General features: G+C 48.7%; 1 protein-coding gene across 1 annotated transcript; it reads left to right on the forward strand.

The window, feature by feature from the left end:
• Window positions 1–6793: 6793 nt before the first annotated feature.
• LOC136840565 (tigger transposable element-derived protein 1-like) lies at window positions 6794–8259 on the forward strand. The gene is made up of 3 exons (XM_067107183.1): window positions 6794–7024; window positions 7241–7462; window positions 8167–8259. Exons 1-3 carry the CDS (start codon window positions 6794–6796, stop codon window positions 8257–8259), a joined length of 546 nt encoding a protein of 181 aa, XP_066963284.1.
• Window positions 8260–16631: the final 8372 nt, after the last annotated feature.

Raw genomic sequence — 16631 nt, forward strand, 5'->3', positions numbered from 1 at the left:
AAAAGGTCATCATAATTAACCAGGAACAATAGACTGGGGGACAATGATAAATGACAGCAAGGAGTATGAGTGATGAAATACTGTTCCCATCTAAGAAGAGCCCAGTTCGCTAATTCGTGCTCCTTATGAGAAAGCGGTCAAAAAGATTGCCTTTTGGAGCATGTGAGTTATATTTGTATGGACCTGTAAGGTGTCAAAGAAACGAGCAGGTAAAAGTTACTGCCACTTTATTACAGATCCAGGCAGTTTATATAGCGGCCGACTGACACCGGCCCGTGAGAGACAATGGAATTGACTGTGACCTGAGGTCGAAACAATAAACAATAATATGCAGTGAACGAGTACAAGTTACAATACAAAACATACAGAACTACAATATGGATACAGTCTTGATGCCTGTGAATGAAGAAACATGTGATACACAATGTGTGACATTTGTATAAATACGCATAAAGTAAAAATGATTAAAAATGCGTGACCTGGCACGTTTTAGGCGTGACTAATTGAGTTTGAAGAAAATAGGAAGTCACCAAAGAAAACATGCTCAGCGGAGACTTAATTAATGGCGCCGCCGAAACACTACGCTGGCGCCGATGTGGTGACTTTACAAATACTCCCCACTGTAAGGTGTCAAAGAAACGAGCAGGTAAAAGTTACTGCCACTTTATTACAGATCCAGGCAGTTTATATAGCGGCCGACTGACGCCGGCCCGCGAGAGACAATGGAATTGACTGTGACCTGAGGTCGAAAAAATAAAAAATAATATGCAGTGAACGAGTACAAGTTACAATACAAAACATACAGAACTACAATATGGATACAGTCTTGATGCCTGTGAATGAAGAAACATGTGATACACAATGTGTGACATTTGTATAAATACGCATAAAGTAAAAATGATTAAAAATGCGTGACCTGGCACGTTTTAGGCGTGACTAATTGAGTTTGAAGAAAATGGGAAGTCACCAAAGAAAACATGCTCAGCGGAGACTTAATTAATGGCGCCGCCGAACACTCGCTGGCGCCGATGTGGTGACTTTACAAATACTCCCAAGACGAGGGTGGCGTCTGACTAATCCCCTGTATCTGCTGGGACGCTGAAGGGTGCCGCAGCTCCTTGAAGATAACGGAGGGTCTCCCGCCTGTGAGGCTGCTGGTTGGGCGGCGGCGCCTGCGGGGTGAGGGCGTCCTGGAGTGCGGTTGGGCGGAAGGGGTGCTGCGTCGCTGTCGGACTCTCCGACAGAAAGGCAGGCTTTAACCGGTCTATTGAAACCCAGTCGCCCTTGCCAGGAGTGCCAGCTGAACGCCTTGCTGTTTTCGTTCCAGCACGCGGAAGGGTCCCCTGTAGGGCTTGGTTAGTGGTGGACGGACTGCGTCGACTCTGACGAAGACGAGGGTGGCGGATGACAGCTGTGGCGGCATGAAGGTGGTTGCTTTGTTGATGTATGAGCGCCTGCAAGGAAGCGGCAGGAGATAAGCTTCGCACGGGAAATCTACCTTCGCCAACTCCTCCCGGAGGTACGCAACCAGATCGCTCACCCCTACACCATGCCTATCGAGGACCTCATAGAGACGGTGCAACATCTCACAGACTCCGTCAAGGCTTCACAGTGGCTAAAACCGGCCACACAGCCGGTCAGCTCCGTCCAGCCTGAAGAGGACGTAGAGCAGCCTGTCAACGCCATCGCCAACAGACGTCCACCGAACCACAGCAGATGGAGGTCCCCGGGCTTCTGTCGCTACCACAAGTGGTTCGGAAAGGACGCCCGAAACTGCCTGCCGCCCTGCTCGTTCGCCCGTTCAAAAAACGGAGGTGGCGGCGGCCAGCAGGACAGGCCGCCATGGCAGCCGAAGAACCCAGGGCCTCAAAAACAGTAGGTTTTTACGCCCGCGACACCGTCTCGGCAGGATGATGCTGGTCGACACAGGGGCCTTTAAATCGGTCTTCCCAGCATCCCAGAGGACCGCAACCAGACACCAGACCCGGCCGCTTTCCTGACGGCCAACGGAACCCCATCTCTCCTACGGCACCAGGCTCCTGTCGATCTCCATCCTTGGCCAGAGTTACTCTTTGGACTTCATCGTCCGGACGCCAGGGAACCCCACCCTGGGGGCCGATTTTCTGGCGCGCCGGCCTGCTAGTCGCGTGGCGCAAGCGCCTCCTCGATACCGACTCCTGCCGGTCTCTCCCATTAACAGCGGGACCCAGACCCACCATCAGCGCCGTCGCCCCCACCAGTATGCACACCTACTGTCAGAGTTCCCTGAGGTATTTAAGCCCGAGCTTCGCCCAAGTCCCGGGGCCCCAGCCAAGCGGCATATACCACCATATAACGACTAAAGGGCCCCCGACATGCGCGAAGTTCCGCAGGCTTCCCCCTCAGCGCCTTCAGGAGGCAAAAAAGCATTCGCGGAGATGGAGCGGATGGGCATCTGCAGGAAAGCCTCCAGTCCATGGGCCTCCCCCTCCACATGGTGCAGAAACCCGACGGCTCCTGGAGACCCTGCCGGCGACTACAGGCGGCTCAACATTGCAACAGAGCCCGACCACTACCCTCTACCCAACATGCAGGACCTCACGGCCTCCTTTCACGGGCCAAAATATTCACTAAATTGGACCTTCTTAAATCTTATTTCCAGGTACCTGTTGCATCAGAGGACATACCAAAGACAGCCATCATCACGCCCTTTGGGTCCTATGTGTTCGCTTTCTCCACCCAACCGGGCTGAGGAACGGGGCCACCTTCCAGCGCCTCATGGACAGCATCCTGGGGACCTAAAGTTCTGCGTCTGCTACGTCGACGACATTCTCATATTTTCCAGGTCTCACAGCGAACACCAGAGACACATCAGGGCAGTCCTCCAGCGCCTCCAAGAGAACGGCCTCATCGTCCGTTTTGACAAGTGTACCTTCGGCGTCCAGAAAGCAGAATTCCTGGGTCACGAGGTGTCTCCGACTGGCGTCCGCCCTCTTACATCGAAAGTAGCAGCCGTAGCCAGGTTCCCGACACCCACCTCCATCAAGGCCGTCCAGGAGTTCCTTGGGATGGTAAACTTCTACAGGCGGTTCATCTCCGGGATCGCGCACACCACGGCCCCCCTGACGGAAGTCCTAAAAGGCCAACCGAAGTCCCTGTCTTGGGGACCCAGCCAGCAGCAGGCCTTTTCCTGACGGCCGCCCTCGCCAAGGCAACCGCCTTGGCACACCAGATCCTAAGGCCCCCCTCCAGCTGACGACAGGCGCCAGTAACGCCGCCTGCGGTGCTGTTCTGGAGCAAATCATCAACGGCGCCCAGCCCCATCGCCTTCTTCAGCAAGAAGTTCAATCCGCAGAGACCGCTACAGCACCTTCGACAGGGAACTCTGCGCGATGTACCCGCCGCAGTTCGGCACTTCAAGTTCCTCCTGGAGGGGACGCCTTCACAATCTTCACAGACCATCAGCCACTGGTTCACGCCTTCACGGCAGGGGACGATGGTCTTCAGACAGCAGCGCCACCTCTCAGCCATAGCCCGAATTTACCTGTTCCGTCAGGTACCTCCCCGGCAAGAAAATCCCGTAGCAGACGCCCTCTCAGAGTCGAGTTGAACGCAGTGCAGCTTGGTGTAGATTACCAGGACCTTGCCAGAGAACAGGCCGCTGACCCAGAAACCCCAGCATACCGCACTGCCATCACATCCCTCAAGTGGCGGGGACGTGACCCTCGCCCCGAAGGCCCCAGCCTGCTCTGCGACATCAGCACAGGTCAGCCCCGCCTTGGTTCCAGCCTCACGCCGCCAGGTATTTGACATAATTCACGGCCTCTCACCCCTCCGGCAGGACCACGCCAAACTGCTTTCAAAAAAGTTCGTCTGCACGGGTGCAAAAGCGACGCCACGGCCTGGGCAAAACAGTGCCTGCAGTGCCAGACCAGTAAGGTGGGTCGTCACACGCAGTCGGGGTAGGCGAGTTCCCACAGCCAGGGCGCCGCCGCCACATCCACATCGACGTCGTCGGGCCCCTTCCCCATCAGGCGGATCCAGATACCTCCTGACGGTGGTAGACCGTTCGACGAGGTGGCCCGAAACCACACCCATGCAAGAAGCCACCGCCTGCGCGTGCGCCGAGGCCCCTGCTCTCCAGTTGGGTTAGCCGCTGGCGCCCCGGACCACATCACAACCGACAGGGCCCCGCCTTCCTCTCCGAGTTGTGGTCTGCCTGGCTCAACTGCTGGGAACCACGCACCACACCACCACAGCGTACAACCCAGCAGCCAACGGCCTGGTCGAACGGTTCCACAGGTCTCTAAAGTCATCCCTCATGGCCGCTGCACCGCCGAGGACCGGAAACATCAGCTGCCGTGGGTCCTCCTCGGTTGAGAACCGCCCCAGAGCCGACGGCACCCATCTGCAGCTGAACAAACCTATGGGGAACCCCTCGTGGTGCCGGGAGAGCTCGTGACGGATGAACGCCACTCCCCATCACTGCAGAGGCTCCGCGACGTGGCCGGCAAGTTCGCCTTGCAGGCGCTCATACATCGACAAAGCAACCACCTTCATGCCGCCACAGCTGTCATCCGCCACCCACGTCTTCGTCAGAGTCGACGCCGTCCGTCCACCACTAACCAAGCCCTACAGGGGACCCTTCCGCGTGCTGGAACGAAACAGCAAGGCGTTCCAGCTAGCACTCCCTGGCAAGGATGACTGGGTTTCAATAGACCGGTTAAAGCCCGCCTTTCTGTTGGAGAGTCCCGACAGCGACGCAGCACCCCTTCCGCCCAACCGCACTCCAGGATGCCCTCACCCCCACAGGCGCGGCCGCCCCAGGAAGGGGCCGCCCAACCAGCAGCCTCACAGGCGGGAGACCCCTCCGTTATCTTCAAGGAGCCGCGGCACCCTTCAGCGTCCCAGCAGATACAGGGATTAGTCAGATGCGTCCCTCGTCTTGGGGGAGAGGACGTAGAGCAGCCCGTCAACACCATCGCCAACAGACGTCCACCGAACCACAGCAGATGGAGGTCCCCGGACTTCTGTCGCTACCACAGGTGGTTCGGAAAGGACGCCCAAACTGCCTGCCGCCCTGCTCGTTCGCCCGTTCAAAAACGGAGGTGGCGGCGGCCAGCAGGACAGGCCGCCATGGCAGCCGAAGAACCCAGGGCCTCAAAAACAGTAGGTTTTACGTCCATGACACCGTCTCCGCAGGATGATGCTGGTCGACACAGGGGCCTTTAAATCGGTCTTCTCAGCATCCAGAGGACCGCAACCAGACACCAGACCGGCCGCTTTCCTGACGGCCGCCAACGGAACCCCCATCCTCTCCTACGGCACCAGGCTCCTGTCGATCTCCATCCTTGGTCAGAGTCACTCCGGGGTCACCACTGTAAGGTGTCAAAGAAACGAGCAGGTAAAAGTTACTGCCACTTTATTACAGATCCAGGCAGTTTATATAGCGGCCGACTGACGCCGGTCCGCGAGAGACAATGGAATTGACTGTGACCTGAGGTCGAAACAATAAACAATAATATGCAGTGAACGAGTACAAGTTACAATACAAAACATACAGAACTACAATATGGATACAGTCTTGATGCCTGTGAATGAAGAAACATGTGATACACAATGTGTGACATTTGTATAAATACGCATAAAGTAAAAATGATTAAAAATGCGTGACCTGGCACGTTTTAGGCGTGACAAATTGAGTTTGAAGAAAATGGGAAGTCACCAAAGAAAACATGCTCAGCGGAGACTTAATTAATGGCGCCGCCGAAACACTACGCTGGCGCCGATGTGGTGACTTTACAGACCTGCCTTTTGAAGCATGTGAGTTATATTTCTATTGGGCCCACTGAACTAAGGGGATGACAGCAGTCTAAAAATATATAGGGTAGTGTGTACCTGTTCTTTGAGAATGAATAGCAGCTATGCTATCATGATACATTATGTGCAAAATGCATAAAAAACAATTATTGAATGCAAAAATTTAAAGTACTATAATTTAGCTATCAGATACTAACATTGCAAAATATCATTTGTCAATGTAATAAAAGACACAGTACTGTGTGTGTGTGTGTGTGTGTGTGTGTGTGTGTGTGTGTATATATATATATATATATATATATATATATATATATATATATATATATATATATATATATATATATATATATATATATATATATATATATATATATATATATATATATATATATATACATATACACACACATATATATATATATATATATATATATATATATATATATATATATATATATATATATATATATATATATATATATATATATATATACATACAGGCAGTCCCTGGTTTACGACGGTTCCGGCTTACGACGGTTCCGAGTTTACGACGGTTTTTCAGATATATTCATTAAAAAATCCAGGCCAGTTTACGACGCTTGTTTCGAGTTTACAACGCAGCCCGTTTACGATGCTTTTCAATTATGTATATTTATAAAAAAATCTGTTTCTGGTTTAACAGTATTCATCAAAAATCAGTTTCTGTTTGCAATTATTAAAACACATTCCAAGGTTATGACGTTTTTTCGACACTTTTTACACTGCTTTGTAAGCGGAACTAGTTTCCTGAGCGTAGCTGCGCTCTGTATTTACTGTACTGTAACTGCATTGGTAGTTGACCGGACAACGACCTTCCTGGGTCGAACATGCAGGAGCCCGTAACAATACCAAACAACCCTTCCCTCACTCACGTGTTTGCCTCCGCTGAGCTAGGTACGTTGCCTCATTGTTGCTTTTCTTTAGCTGCAGTTTTTTCGTGAATTGTGCCTTCACTATGGCTCCAAAACGGCAGAGTTCATCATCTGATGCTAGTGCATCCAAGAAGCCGAGGAAGAGCATCACCATGGAAGTCAAGTATGATGTAATTAAGCGTTCGGAGAAGGGTGAGAGTAACACCGAGATAGGCCATGCCTTGGGCCTTAGTAGAACGATGGTTGTTACCATAGTGAAGGACAAGCAGCGTATTCTGAAACATGTGCAAGAGGCTGCACCAATGAAGGCAACGGTGACTAACGTGAAGCAACGTAGCCAGAACGTAGTGGAGATGGAGAAGTTATTGTTGATCTGGCTGGAAGACCAGAACCAATGACGTGTTCCAGTGAGCCTGAGTGTGATTCAAGAAAAGGCTAGGGAGCTGCATGCGGCAGTGGTGAGGAAGAGTGGGGAAGGCAGTGCTAGTGAAGAATTTTCCGCCAGTAGAGGTTGGTTTAACCGCTTCAAGGCTCGTGCAAATTTGCACAATGTGAAGTTGCAAGGTGAAGCTGCTACCGCTGATGGTGTAGCAGCAGAAAGTTTCCCTAGTGGTTTGGCAGAGATAATTAGGGAAGGTGGTTACACTGGTGACCAGGTATTTAATGTAGATGAGACAGGCTTATTTTGGAAGAATGCCAAACTGTACATACCTGTTTCCAAGGAGAAGTCAGCACCAGGCCATAAAGTTGAAGTAAGGAGAGGCTGAATTTACTCTTTGGGGCAAATGCTAGTGATTTGGAAGCAGGCCTTGCTAGTGTCTGTGGCAGAAAATCCCAGGGCTTTTAGGAGGGCATTTTCAAAAGTCAACTCCCGTCATTTGGAAGTCAACAAGAAAGCCTGGGTTACCTTGATGGTCTTCAAGGACTGGTTCAATGACCACTTTGTGCAGCAGTGAAAGGTATTGTGCCTCAAAGGGTTTGCCTTTAAGTCCTGCTTGTTTAAGACAATGCCCCTGGTCATCTTGCAAATCTAAGTAACATGCACCTAATGTATAGGTGGTGTATCTACCAAATACTACACCCCTCATACAACCAATGGACCAGAAGTCATTGCTAACTTCAAGAGCATACTACTTGAGGGACAATATGCTCTGCTTTAAGGGCCATTGAAGGTAACAAGGGTTGACTTTGAAACAATTTTGGAAGGAGCTACAACTTGCAGATGCTGTGAAGAATATTGCATGTGCTTGGGACAAATAAAAGGTAGCGACTCTGAATGGGGCATGGAAGAAACTGTCGCAGTTTGTGAATGGTTTTGAGGTTTTGAGCAGGCAGAAGGAGTGTAGAGACTGTGACAAAGGGGAAAATCGTTGGGCTAAGCAGAGGCTGAAGCTGGACTTGGAAGCTGGGGATGTCACCAACTGCTGGCATCCCATGGAGGAGAAATTGTCATCAGGAGGACCTCACTGAGCTGGAGAAACAGATGATCGAGGAGGAGGAAGAGGCACCACAACCAAAGCTCAGAGCATTAACTGTCAAAGGAGCTTGACAGAGGGTTTTTGCTCATCTGGAGAAATGTTTGATATCATTTGAGGGTGAGGACCCCTAACATTTGCCAGGTTTGAGAAGATTCAAGAGGATCATGGATCTTACTACATTCCTCAAAGGAGGAAAGCTGAAGGAAAAGCAGATGAAGAAAAAGTGCAGTCTAGGCTATACTTTCTTCAAGAACTCTCAGCACCACCTGCCACTCTAGTCTAAGTAAAGAATTCTCAACTTTATTTTTGTTAACTGCTGTAATATAAAATGTTATAAACTGTAATAAATTTTATAAAAAATGTTACATACTGCAATTTATATTTACTGTACATACACAGCATAACCAATAATTTTTATCATTTGTATCATTGCAAGTGACTCCTAATCCAGATTCCCCCCAGAACCTCTACCCTAACTATGAATCAGAACCTGAATGAACCTGAACCTGTACCCTCTGGCAGCATTTTGGCTCCATCAGGTAAGGAATTCTAAGTGTTTCATTTTATCATTTCATGCAAGGTCATTTGTATATACTGTACTATGTAAAAATTTATATTTCTGAGTTCATAACCTAATTTTTTCCGGTGAAATTCCATTACAGATCTACTTTCTAGGTAGTAACAGTCCTGACTCCTGAAGAAAAAGGGTTTTCAGAAGCTGGGACCTGTCTCCCCTCCAGTCGATCCATCAGGTAAAAATTCTTCGGTTTTTAATGTTTTATAAATACCACTATAAATGTATACAAAAAGATCTCTCTTATCAAAACCACCTTTAAAGTATGTGGTGAGCCGTTACAGCTCATTATCACTCCAGATCCACCAGGACAGCGACACCAGCATTAGCTCACCTACTTCATTTCCCCTTTCAGCCCCATCAGGTAAGGTTTCTTCTTTTTTTCAAATCACTTCTATAAAAATTACATTTTTTAATCTTACAAATAATTACATAGCTATAGTTTTCTATCTCTAAGTTAAGCTCAAAATTCAAAAATCTTGTGGGGTTTTTTTGTTTGAGTGTAGGTATTTTGGTCTCGTCCACTTTCGGGGAAGATGGGATCTTCTAAGGAGCTCAATTCGTTTATGCTCTATGTCCATGATCCATGAGGGGAGAGGACTCCTTCATGTTTCTTTCGGTGGAGTTTTCTCCCTTTATTTTATTATAAAAAGGGATTTTGACAAAGGAAAAAGTCCTTCCTGAGGAAGGTTCCGTGTCACGATGGCTTCCATTACAGCCACGTTTTTGTTTGTATAATTGGCCTGATATGCAGAGAAAAAAGAGTTACTCCATCTGTTACCCCCCCCAGTGTTCCTTTTCAGGAAGTCTCATAGGCTATTAGCGAAGGGTTAGTGAAGATCACTGCTCTTATTTTTAGGTTTAATGTTTTCTAGTTTTAAAACCCGGTTTTTGGTTGAGCCGTTACCCTCTGATACCGCCAGGTTTGAAATTACCAGCGCCACTACCTCATTCCTGTAGCACTAACTCTAGACTTGGCATGTGCAAGAAGTGTGGGCTCCATCCCTGAAAGCCAGGGAGGGTCACGGAGATCAGGACCTTGAGGGGAGATTTTTCCTTTGTCAAAATCCCTCAGGGTTCAGTTTAAGGGTCAGCCAGTGAAATAGCCAACAGAGTCCTCTTGCCAAGGCTGCAATTTGGAGGAAACAAGGGTAATTGGAAAGAAAAGCGTGTTCCTCTCAGTTTAATGAGGAATCTCTTACATGTCCCCTAAGAACACTAAAACCTAAGGCTCAAAGACTTAAGTGATGCAAAAGAGTTAGGGAAGTCCCCAGCCACGACGGGAAGGGTCCCAAACCTCTAACACTCCTAAAGCCTATGCTAGGTTTGGTTTTATTAGGCTACGCCTGGGAATGTTGAGGCTTTGGGCAATCTTAAAACTCCCTGGGTAAACTTCCAGCTAAGTTCATTGGAAGAGGATCAACCAATTGGTAAACAAAATGTACATGTTATCCTTGTCTCCTTTTTACTTGTTAGCAAAATAAAAACCTCCCACACCCCAAAAAGCCTTGTCGTAACATGTCAGATTACAGTTTCCAGTCAATCAGGGACAATACTCAATATTGGGAGCAGGCAGTGAGGCATGATCAACCAGGAGGATAAGCAGAGAAGTTCGCTGTGGTGGCGGTGGGTAATTCAGGATAAGGATATGATTGTTAAGGTCAGATGACACCTCTCCCCAGCTATGGTAGAAAATTTCAGGGTTTGAGCGTTTTAAATAGTGGTGTTTAAACACTAGATCCTTTCCAACCCGTGTATTTAGACTTCTCAGTGATCCATAGGTAGAGAAGTAATTAATGTCACGCTTCTTCCAGACTCCTCGGTCTCGGAGGGTTAGGAACTGTTAATTTTGTTTATTGTTATTAAAATACAGAATTATTTTGTTCCACCATTCAATGGTGAAAAATTACCACCTATCTCCCTGATAAAAGAGGACCCCTTACTCTGTTGGTTCTTGGTTTCGTTTAAGTTCATAAACTGGACCTAAAGACTGGTCTTGTGGAAGGGGCACCACCTTCGGAGACCACCTGTCTTTGGGTCTTCTTTTTTGGTAGTTCTTCAGGAAAGGAGGACCTCCGGAAGGAGGAGTTTCCGGCCTTATCACCTCTATTTGAGCCGAGAGCTGTGAGGTTCATGCACCTGAAGCCAAGCTAATCAGAAATAAGGTCTTCCTTAACAGATCCTGATGAGCCGCGTAGTGCCGGACCCGTTATCTATCTCTGATGCTAACTTACCTACGTTGTTTAGAAACCACGATGGCTATGGGCGTGCTTCGGGTCTCAGACAGCGCATGCAAGACTGGGGATGGATGAAAAATAGGAATTCTTTAAGGTCGATTTAAAGCCTCATAGAAATACTTTCTTCATTCTCCGTGGTCTTTGCATTCCCTGACTAACCAAGGTTTTTCCTTGATCTAAGAATGAAACTTCCTAAGTCTGCCTTGGAATCCCTTTGGGCCTGGGTGGCTTTTAGGGAAGGAGGCTAGCTTTTTGACTGCCCTCATCCTGTCTAGTAGAATCTACTTTCTGATTCAAGAAATAGAGTGTTGACAGGGTCAATGTTTGCAGAAGGGCTGCAGATATATAAAGTCCATAAAACAGATTCGTGAATTCTTGACCAGCTGACACAGTCTTGGTGGACGTTTGCGTCAGTAGGTCTCGGAGGATCGCCGACTAAAATCCCAGTTGGAACCTGAAGAAGAGAGGACCAGGGTGCTCTTGGACAATAGGGGGGCTACTAGGATGTTGACCTTTAATATCCTGAGTTTGTATAACTCCCCTGCTTCATCTGTAAATCTTTTGGAGGTTTGATAAATTCTTCCTCTTTGTTCCAATCTCTAGTCATCCGTCTGCGTATGCCTGAGGGTCAGTTGGGGGCCACATGGAAAAGGAGCTTGAAGTTGCTCTCCGTCGCGTGCCCTTCCACCTGGAGACTAAGGTCCCAGGACGGCAAATCCATTTGTAAAGATTCCTCGTCCAGGGACCAGTAAGGCCAAACTCAAGCCCTGTCTTTTAGTTTTTCAGCTTTTAAAACTGGTCCACTGAGGCAAATGTACAAAGGACCCTTTCTTGGGATCGGCAGGATGCCGATTGATTTTGAAAAATCTCTGGTGAAGTTTGCCATCTCCTTCCTCTTGGGAAGTTTGGAGAGATAACCGATGTGAAAGCCAGATCCCACGGAGGCCTCTAGCCACGACACTGGGACCTCCCGGTTTGATGCTCGGGACTTTTCTCTGTTCCAGTCGGGAAATCAACGATTCAGGCAACTTACCTTGACTATGGTCGTAGGCACGGACACTCTAGAACTGTTGGTGTTCTTCCCCAGATCTCTGGAGTGCCCCCTTATCCCTCAGGACGTGGTTGTTGAACTAGCCTGGATCGCCAGCTTGATGAATACCTGGGAAACTGTCATGCCCCTAGATGACCTTGCCCAGTCGGCTTGATTCAGTCTGAAACCGAGGGCTGAGCAGAAGTTCCAGCCCAATCCGGGCAATTTAACGTGTCTCACCTAGGTCGATAGATCTTCCCACTCCACTTGCGAACAGAAGTCCATTACCCGACACTGTAAGCATGTTCGAAATTTGTCCCCTTTATGTCAATTGAGGGGACAGATCCAGGATCCTCTTTGCTGGAAATGAGTCTTTTTGGGAACTGTAGATAACCTGCCTTCACTGTTAGGCAAGCTGGACCCTCTTTACTGCTCGTTTGTTGAGCAACTGCCTAATCTGCAATCATTGATGAGGGTGGTTGGGGCCTGTTCTAAGGAGGAGGTCCTTGAGCTCCAGCAGACCTTTGGACTGAATACTGTGTGCCCAGGGCTGAAGGTCCGTGGTCCCTGAACCCTAGCTAGTCTTTCCACCTGTGTTTTCTCAGTTGGAGGGAGGCGGGTTTGTTCCCTCTACCACGGAATGTAGGTTTTCCTCTTGGGGTGGTGTTACAATCCTCTGTGAGCCCTAACTCTTCCCCCTTGCCGATCCTGTCTTCAGGGACCTAACCTCTTCCCTGAAGGAGGGGTTGTATGCTGGTGATGTAACATACGAGAGGCGCAGCAAGGTCTAAGCTCGTTGGACCAGCACACATTGCGCCCAAGACCTTTTTGGTGGAGGCTGGCCCCAGACGACCAGGGCGGTTCAGGAGACATAAGAGTCTGCTCATGGGGCCTCTTATGCCTCCTAAAGCGTTTACCTCCTCGTCTAGTGGCCGCCAGTTCTGGGGTCTTCTGCTTGTTTTTAGTTGCCCCAGCGAGGAAAGCGCCTCTCCCTTGTAGCCTCACCAGCATTTCAACCTCTTCTTCTGGGGAAGGCCGTTGGGCTTTCCGAGCTCAATAGGGCTTGTTAGGGAGGACGGATAAGTACCCCTTGTAGAGAATAAAACTTTCACCACCCCAGTCTGGAGAGGGGCTGGTACAGGTCAGACAAACCCAACTCCCTCCCACTGAGCCAAGACTGGAAAAATGGCTCGTCATTGGTTGGGGACCAATGGACCTTCCGTGGGGCTGAGAGACGGAGTTCAAGGGACCCGGGGTGGAAGCTGGATCCGGGCATCCTCCCCTTTAACAGATTTACCAGCCACCCACATCAATCCTACAGGAAACTGTGAGGAAGCAATTGCTCAACAGCCCGAGCAATAAGAAAGCAAGGCACCATCCATCAGAACTATCTGTTCCCAAAACACCAGGGAAGTGAGGGATCTGGATCTCTCAGCTGCGATAACGGATTCTACATAAAATCGACCAAGTTTCGGGCGGTAGCCAGGTCGGACTCTGTTCAAACGTGGGCGTTAGTAGGATCGTCTTTCAGGGCAGAGCATATTGAAGTTGCCCTTGTTAGCGGAACTTGTGTTGTTCCTGCCACTTCGTCAGACTGCGGGAGACCGACTGAGCCTACTCCTTCAGGGATGATGACCTCCCTGGTCTGATCATTGCATCCATGATTTCATCGGCCTTACGGCCTGAATCACGGGGGCAAAAGATCGGTCCCCAAAACTCTCTCCTCAACCGCGTGCCTGGACCCTGGATAAGTTTGCCAACTGTTTGGATGTCAGGGCGAAACGCCAAGTCCGGTTACCAAGATCAAGTCATTGAAGTCGGCAGCTGAACAGGAATGACATCGGGTTGACTGGGGTGGATTAGCCATTCCCGCCAGGCATGTTGTCATAAGTGGCAAACTTTTCGGATATCTTATTATCCTTCCAGTGGCAAAACTTTTCTGATATCTCACTGAATTTATTGTTATCCTCAAAATCTTTCAAACATCTGGTTGCAAAAGCCTCCCGCGTCAAAGGCAGGTTGGCGAGGAGGGCCTGCTTGCTGCCCTCTTACTCGCGACATTGCTGGAGGAACCAGACTTGCTCCCAGGCTACAGGTGCTGAGTCTCCTCTAGCCTTGATCTTAAAGACAAGCTGCTTTCTTGGAGGGCGAGGACTGTATAGCCCTTCACACTTCCATGGTCTTCAACTTCAACTTAGGGATCAGCTGATGGAGCTCTATCACCCAGGAGGAAGACTTCCCAAAACAAAATGAAGAAACAGAAGAAGCTGGGGAATCAAAATGTTTCTGCCCCAACAACCTCCCTACCTCGCCACTTACCCCTGGTCCTGTTGAAGCCATAGGTTCTAGGTCTAAGGATCAAGCAGGTTGTCCTCTGAAACCTCAGCGTAGAGGATATCCACTGGTGGCTGGGTGCATCCGGATCTGCTGGATGATGGGGCGGCAAGATCTTCTGGCACCTGCGGCCACCCACCGGTGCGGAAGCGAGGTAAAGCAGGTCCCTGTCAACTACCCGTCGAGGGCGTAGTGGCTTCCCGGATCCGGAACATTCTTTCCAAACCCAGCCACGGGCCGGAGACTTCCAAGCCGACTTCTTTAGACTCGCAGCCTGAAAGAAAGCCAGCAATTAGCTAGAGGGCGAAAAAACCCTCCGGAAACCACATAAACAAAATTCAAAATGAGATTGGAAAACGGAGGAAGGTTGTCATCTGTTCCCTCATCCTGGATGGTTGCGCACAAGTTTTAAGCAAACTCACAACCATCGGGGTGCCAGACTTCAGCTCTGTCGGCCCGGACGCACAACCAGCAATGGGTTCCCTCACCTTCAGTGACCATAAGGTTGTTGCAGTGACTTCGGTACACCCCAGCTCCTCTCTGAACAGTCTGTAAAGTGGAAAATGAACATGAACCTACCACTCTAAGCAATCTAAAGCCGGCAAGCTTTATGGACTTTCAACTAAAGTTCATACTCAAAAGTGGAGAAAAATACCTTATGTAAACTAGGTTTTTAAGCTCTAAAATACATTCAGAGTGGAAGGCATAGACTTCCAGACCCAAGAATACTCCGGGAATGAAGAATGAGACCAAAAGGAACTCGCCGCAGGGAGTTTCCTAAAATCACTGGAACCCCGCGTAGAACAGACTCACGTATAAAATAAGGAAGTACTCCGAAGATAACACAGATATTTATATTTAAATTGACCTATATCAGAACAATAACATTAAACAATCCCAGTATAAAGGAGGTAAATGCTCCGGAGACCGGAGGGATCCGCTCCACATTATAAATAAATAAATCCCTCTTCAATTACTTCCCCTTAAGTTAAACAAGGTGGGCAAGATGCTGGATATATTCATAACATAAACCGGAGCAAGATATAATAGCAGCCAAAACCAGGCGGGGAGGGAGGAGTGAGGATCAGTGTTCAACACGTTCGAGCTAGCTGTGAGCTCCACCTCACTAACACTGGCGAGGGACTGTATGGGAGGAGGCGAATCCCTCCCAAATGGAGGAAGTCCTGAACTCCCCTGACCGCCATCTAGCGTCACCTGCAGACCAGAGGAAGGCTGGAAGGGTGGGGGGAGGGTGGAGTTCCTCAATGGTGAGCTCTTTATGAAGAGAACAGGAGGCTTAAATCTTACCCGCTCAGCTGCACTACACCACTCAAGAATGATCTGAGTCTTTTTTATCAGGGAACTGTGATTAGGAGGGTGGCCTTACTACTATAAGACAAGCCTCATTCTATACTTCTGCATTAAACAGCCAATAGGGACCCTAACCTAGTATCTGGGATGGAAGGAGTGCGGAGGAGGAGGAACAAACAAGGAATTAATTTTGTGCGGAACCAACCAGGGTTAGAAAAGGGGCAAGAAGGTTGAATAGCCTAGGAGACACATCCAAAAACTCTATTCCCCCCAAATAAGGAAGAGAACTAGGGGCTCACTCTGCCCACCAAAAAAGCACCCCAGAGGAAACCTTTTCCCTCCCTCAACCTGATGGACACTTCTCTGCTTGTTCAAGGGGGATGGAAACAAATAAACCTACTCCACTAAAAAACCATCACACAAAAATATTGAAATAAAAATGTGCTCAATAGAATTAAGTAGCCTACCTGCGGGGTACTGGTTAGATCTAAGGCTGCTCCACGACCCCGGATAATTGCGTGTGTAAATAAAAGACCTTGTCTCACTATCATGCAAGCAAGAAAATAAATAATTGGCCTAATTCAGACTAAAATAATTTCAACCCAACCTGGAGGTACCTGGATTTTTGAGGCATCACCTCCAAAAGACCCGTAGGACCAAAATTATTGTAGTGTTCGAAAAGGGGGCCACAAAACCCATAGGAGGAGAACCATGGGGCAAAAATATTCATCTATAACGACAGAGACAACCCCAACAGAAAAGGGCTAGATTTCGCCTACAATTTCGACATGGCTGTGAGGGGGCGCAGTAGGCAGTCTTAATAAGATCTCAATATTTATATATAACACGAGACTGAACTCAGCCCAAAATATTGAACGGAAAACCCCACAATAAGATCTATTTCACGGAGATAGTAAAGCTTGACGATGACATGGTGAAAGATGGAAAAATCCACGA

Source organism: Macrobrachium rosenbergii, chromosome 1 (genome assembly GCF_040412425.1).
Source record: "Macrobrachium rosenbergii isolate ZJJX-2024 chromosome 1, ASM4041242v1, whole genome shotgun sequence".
Lineage (NCBI taxonomy): Eukaryota > Metazoa > Arthropoda > Malacostraca > Decapoda > Palaemonidae > Macrobrachium > Macrobrachium rosenbergii.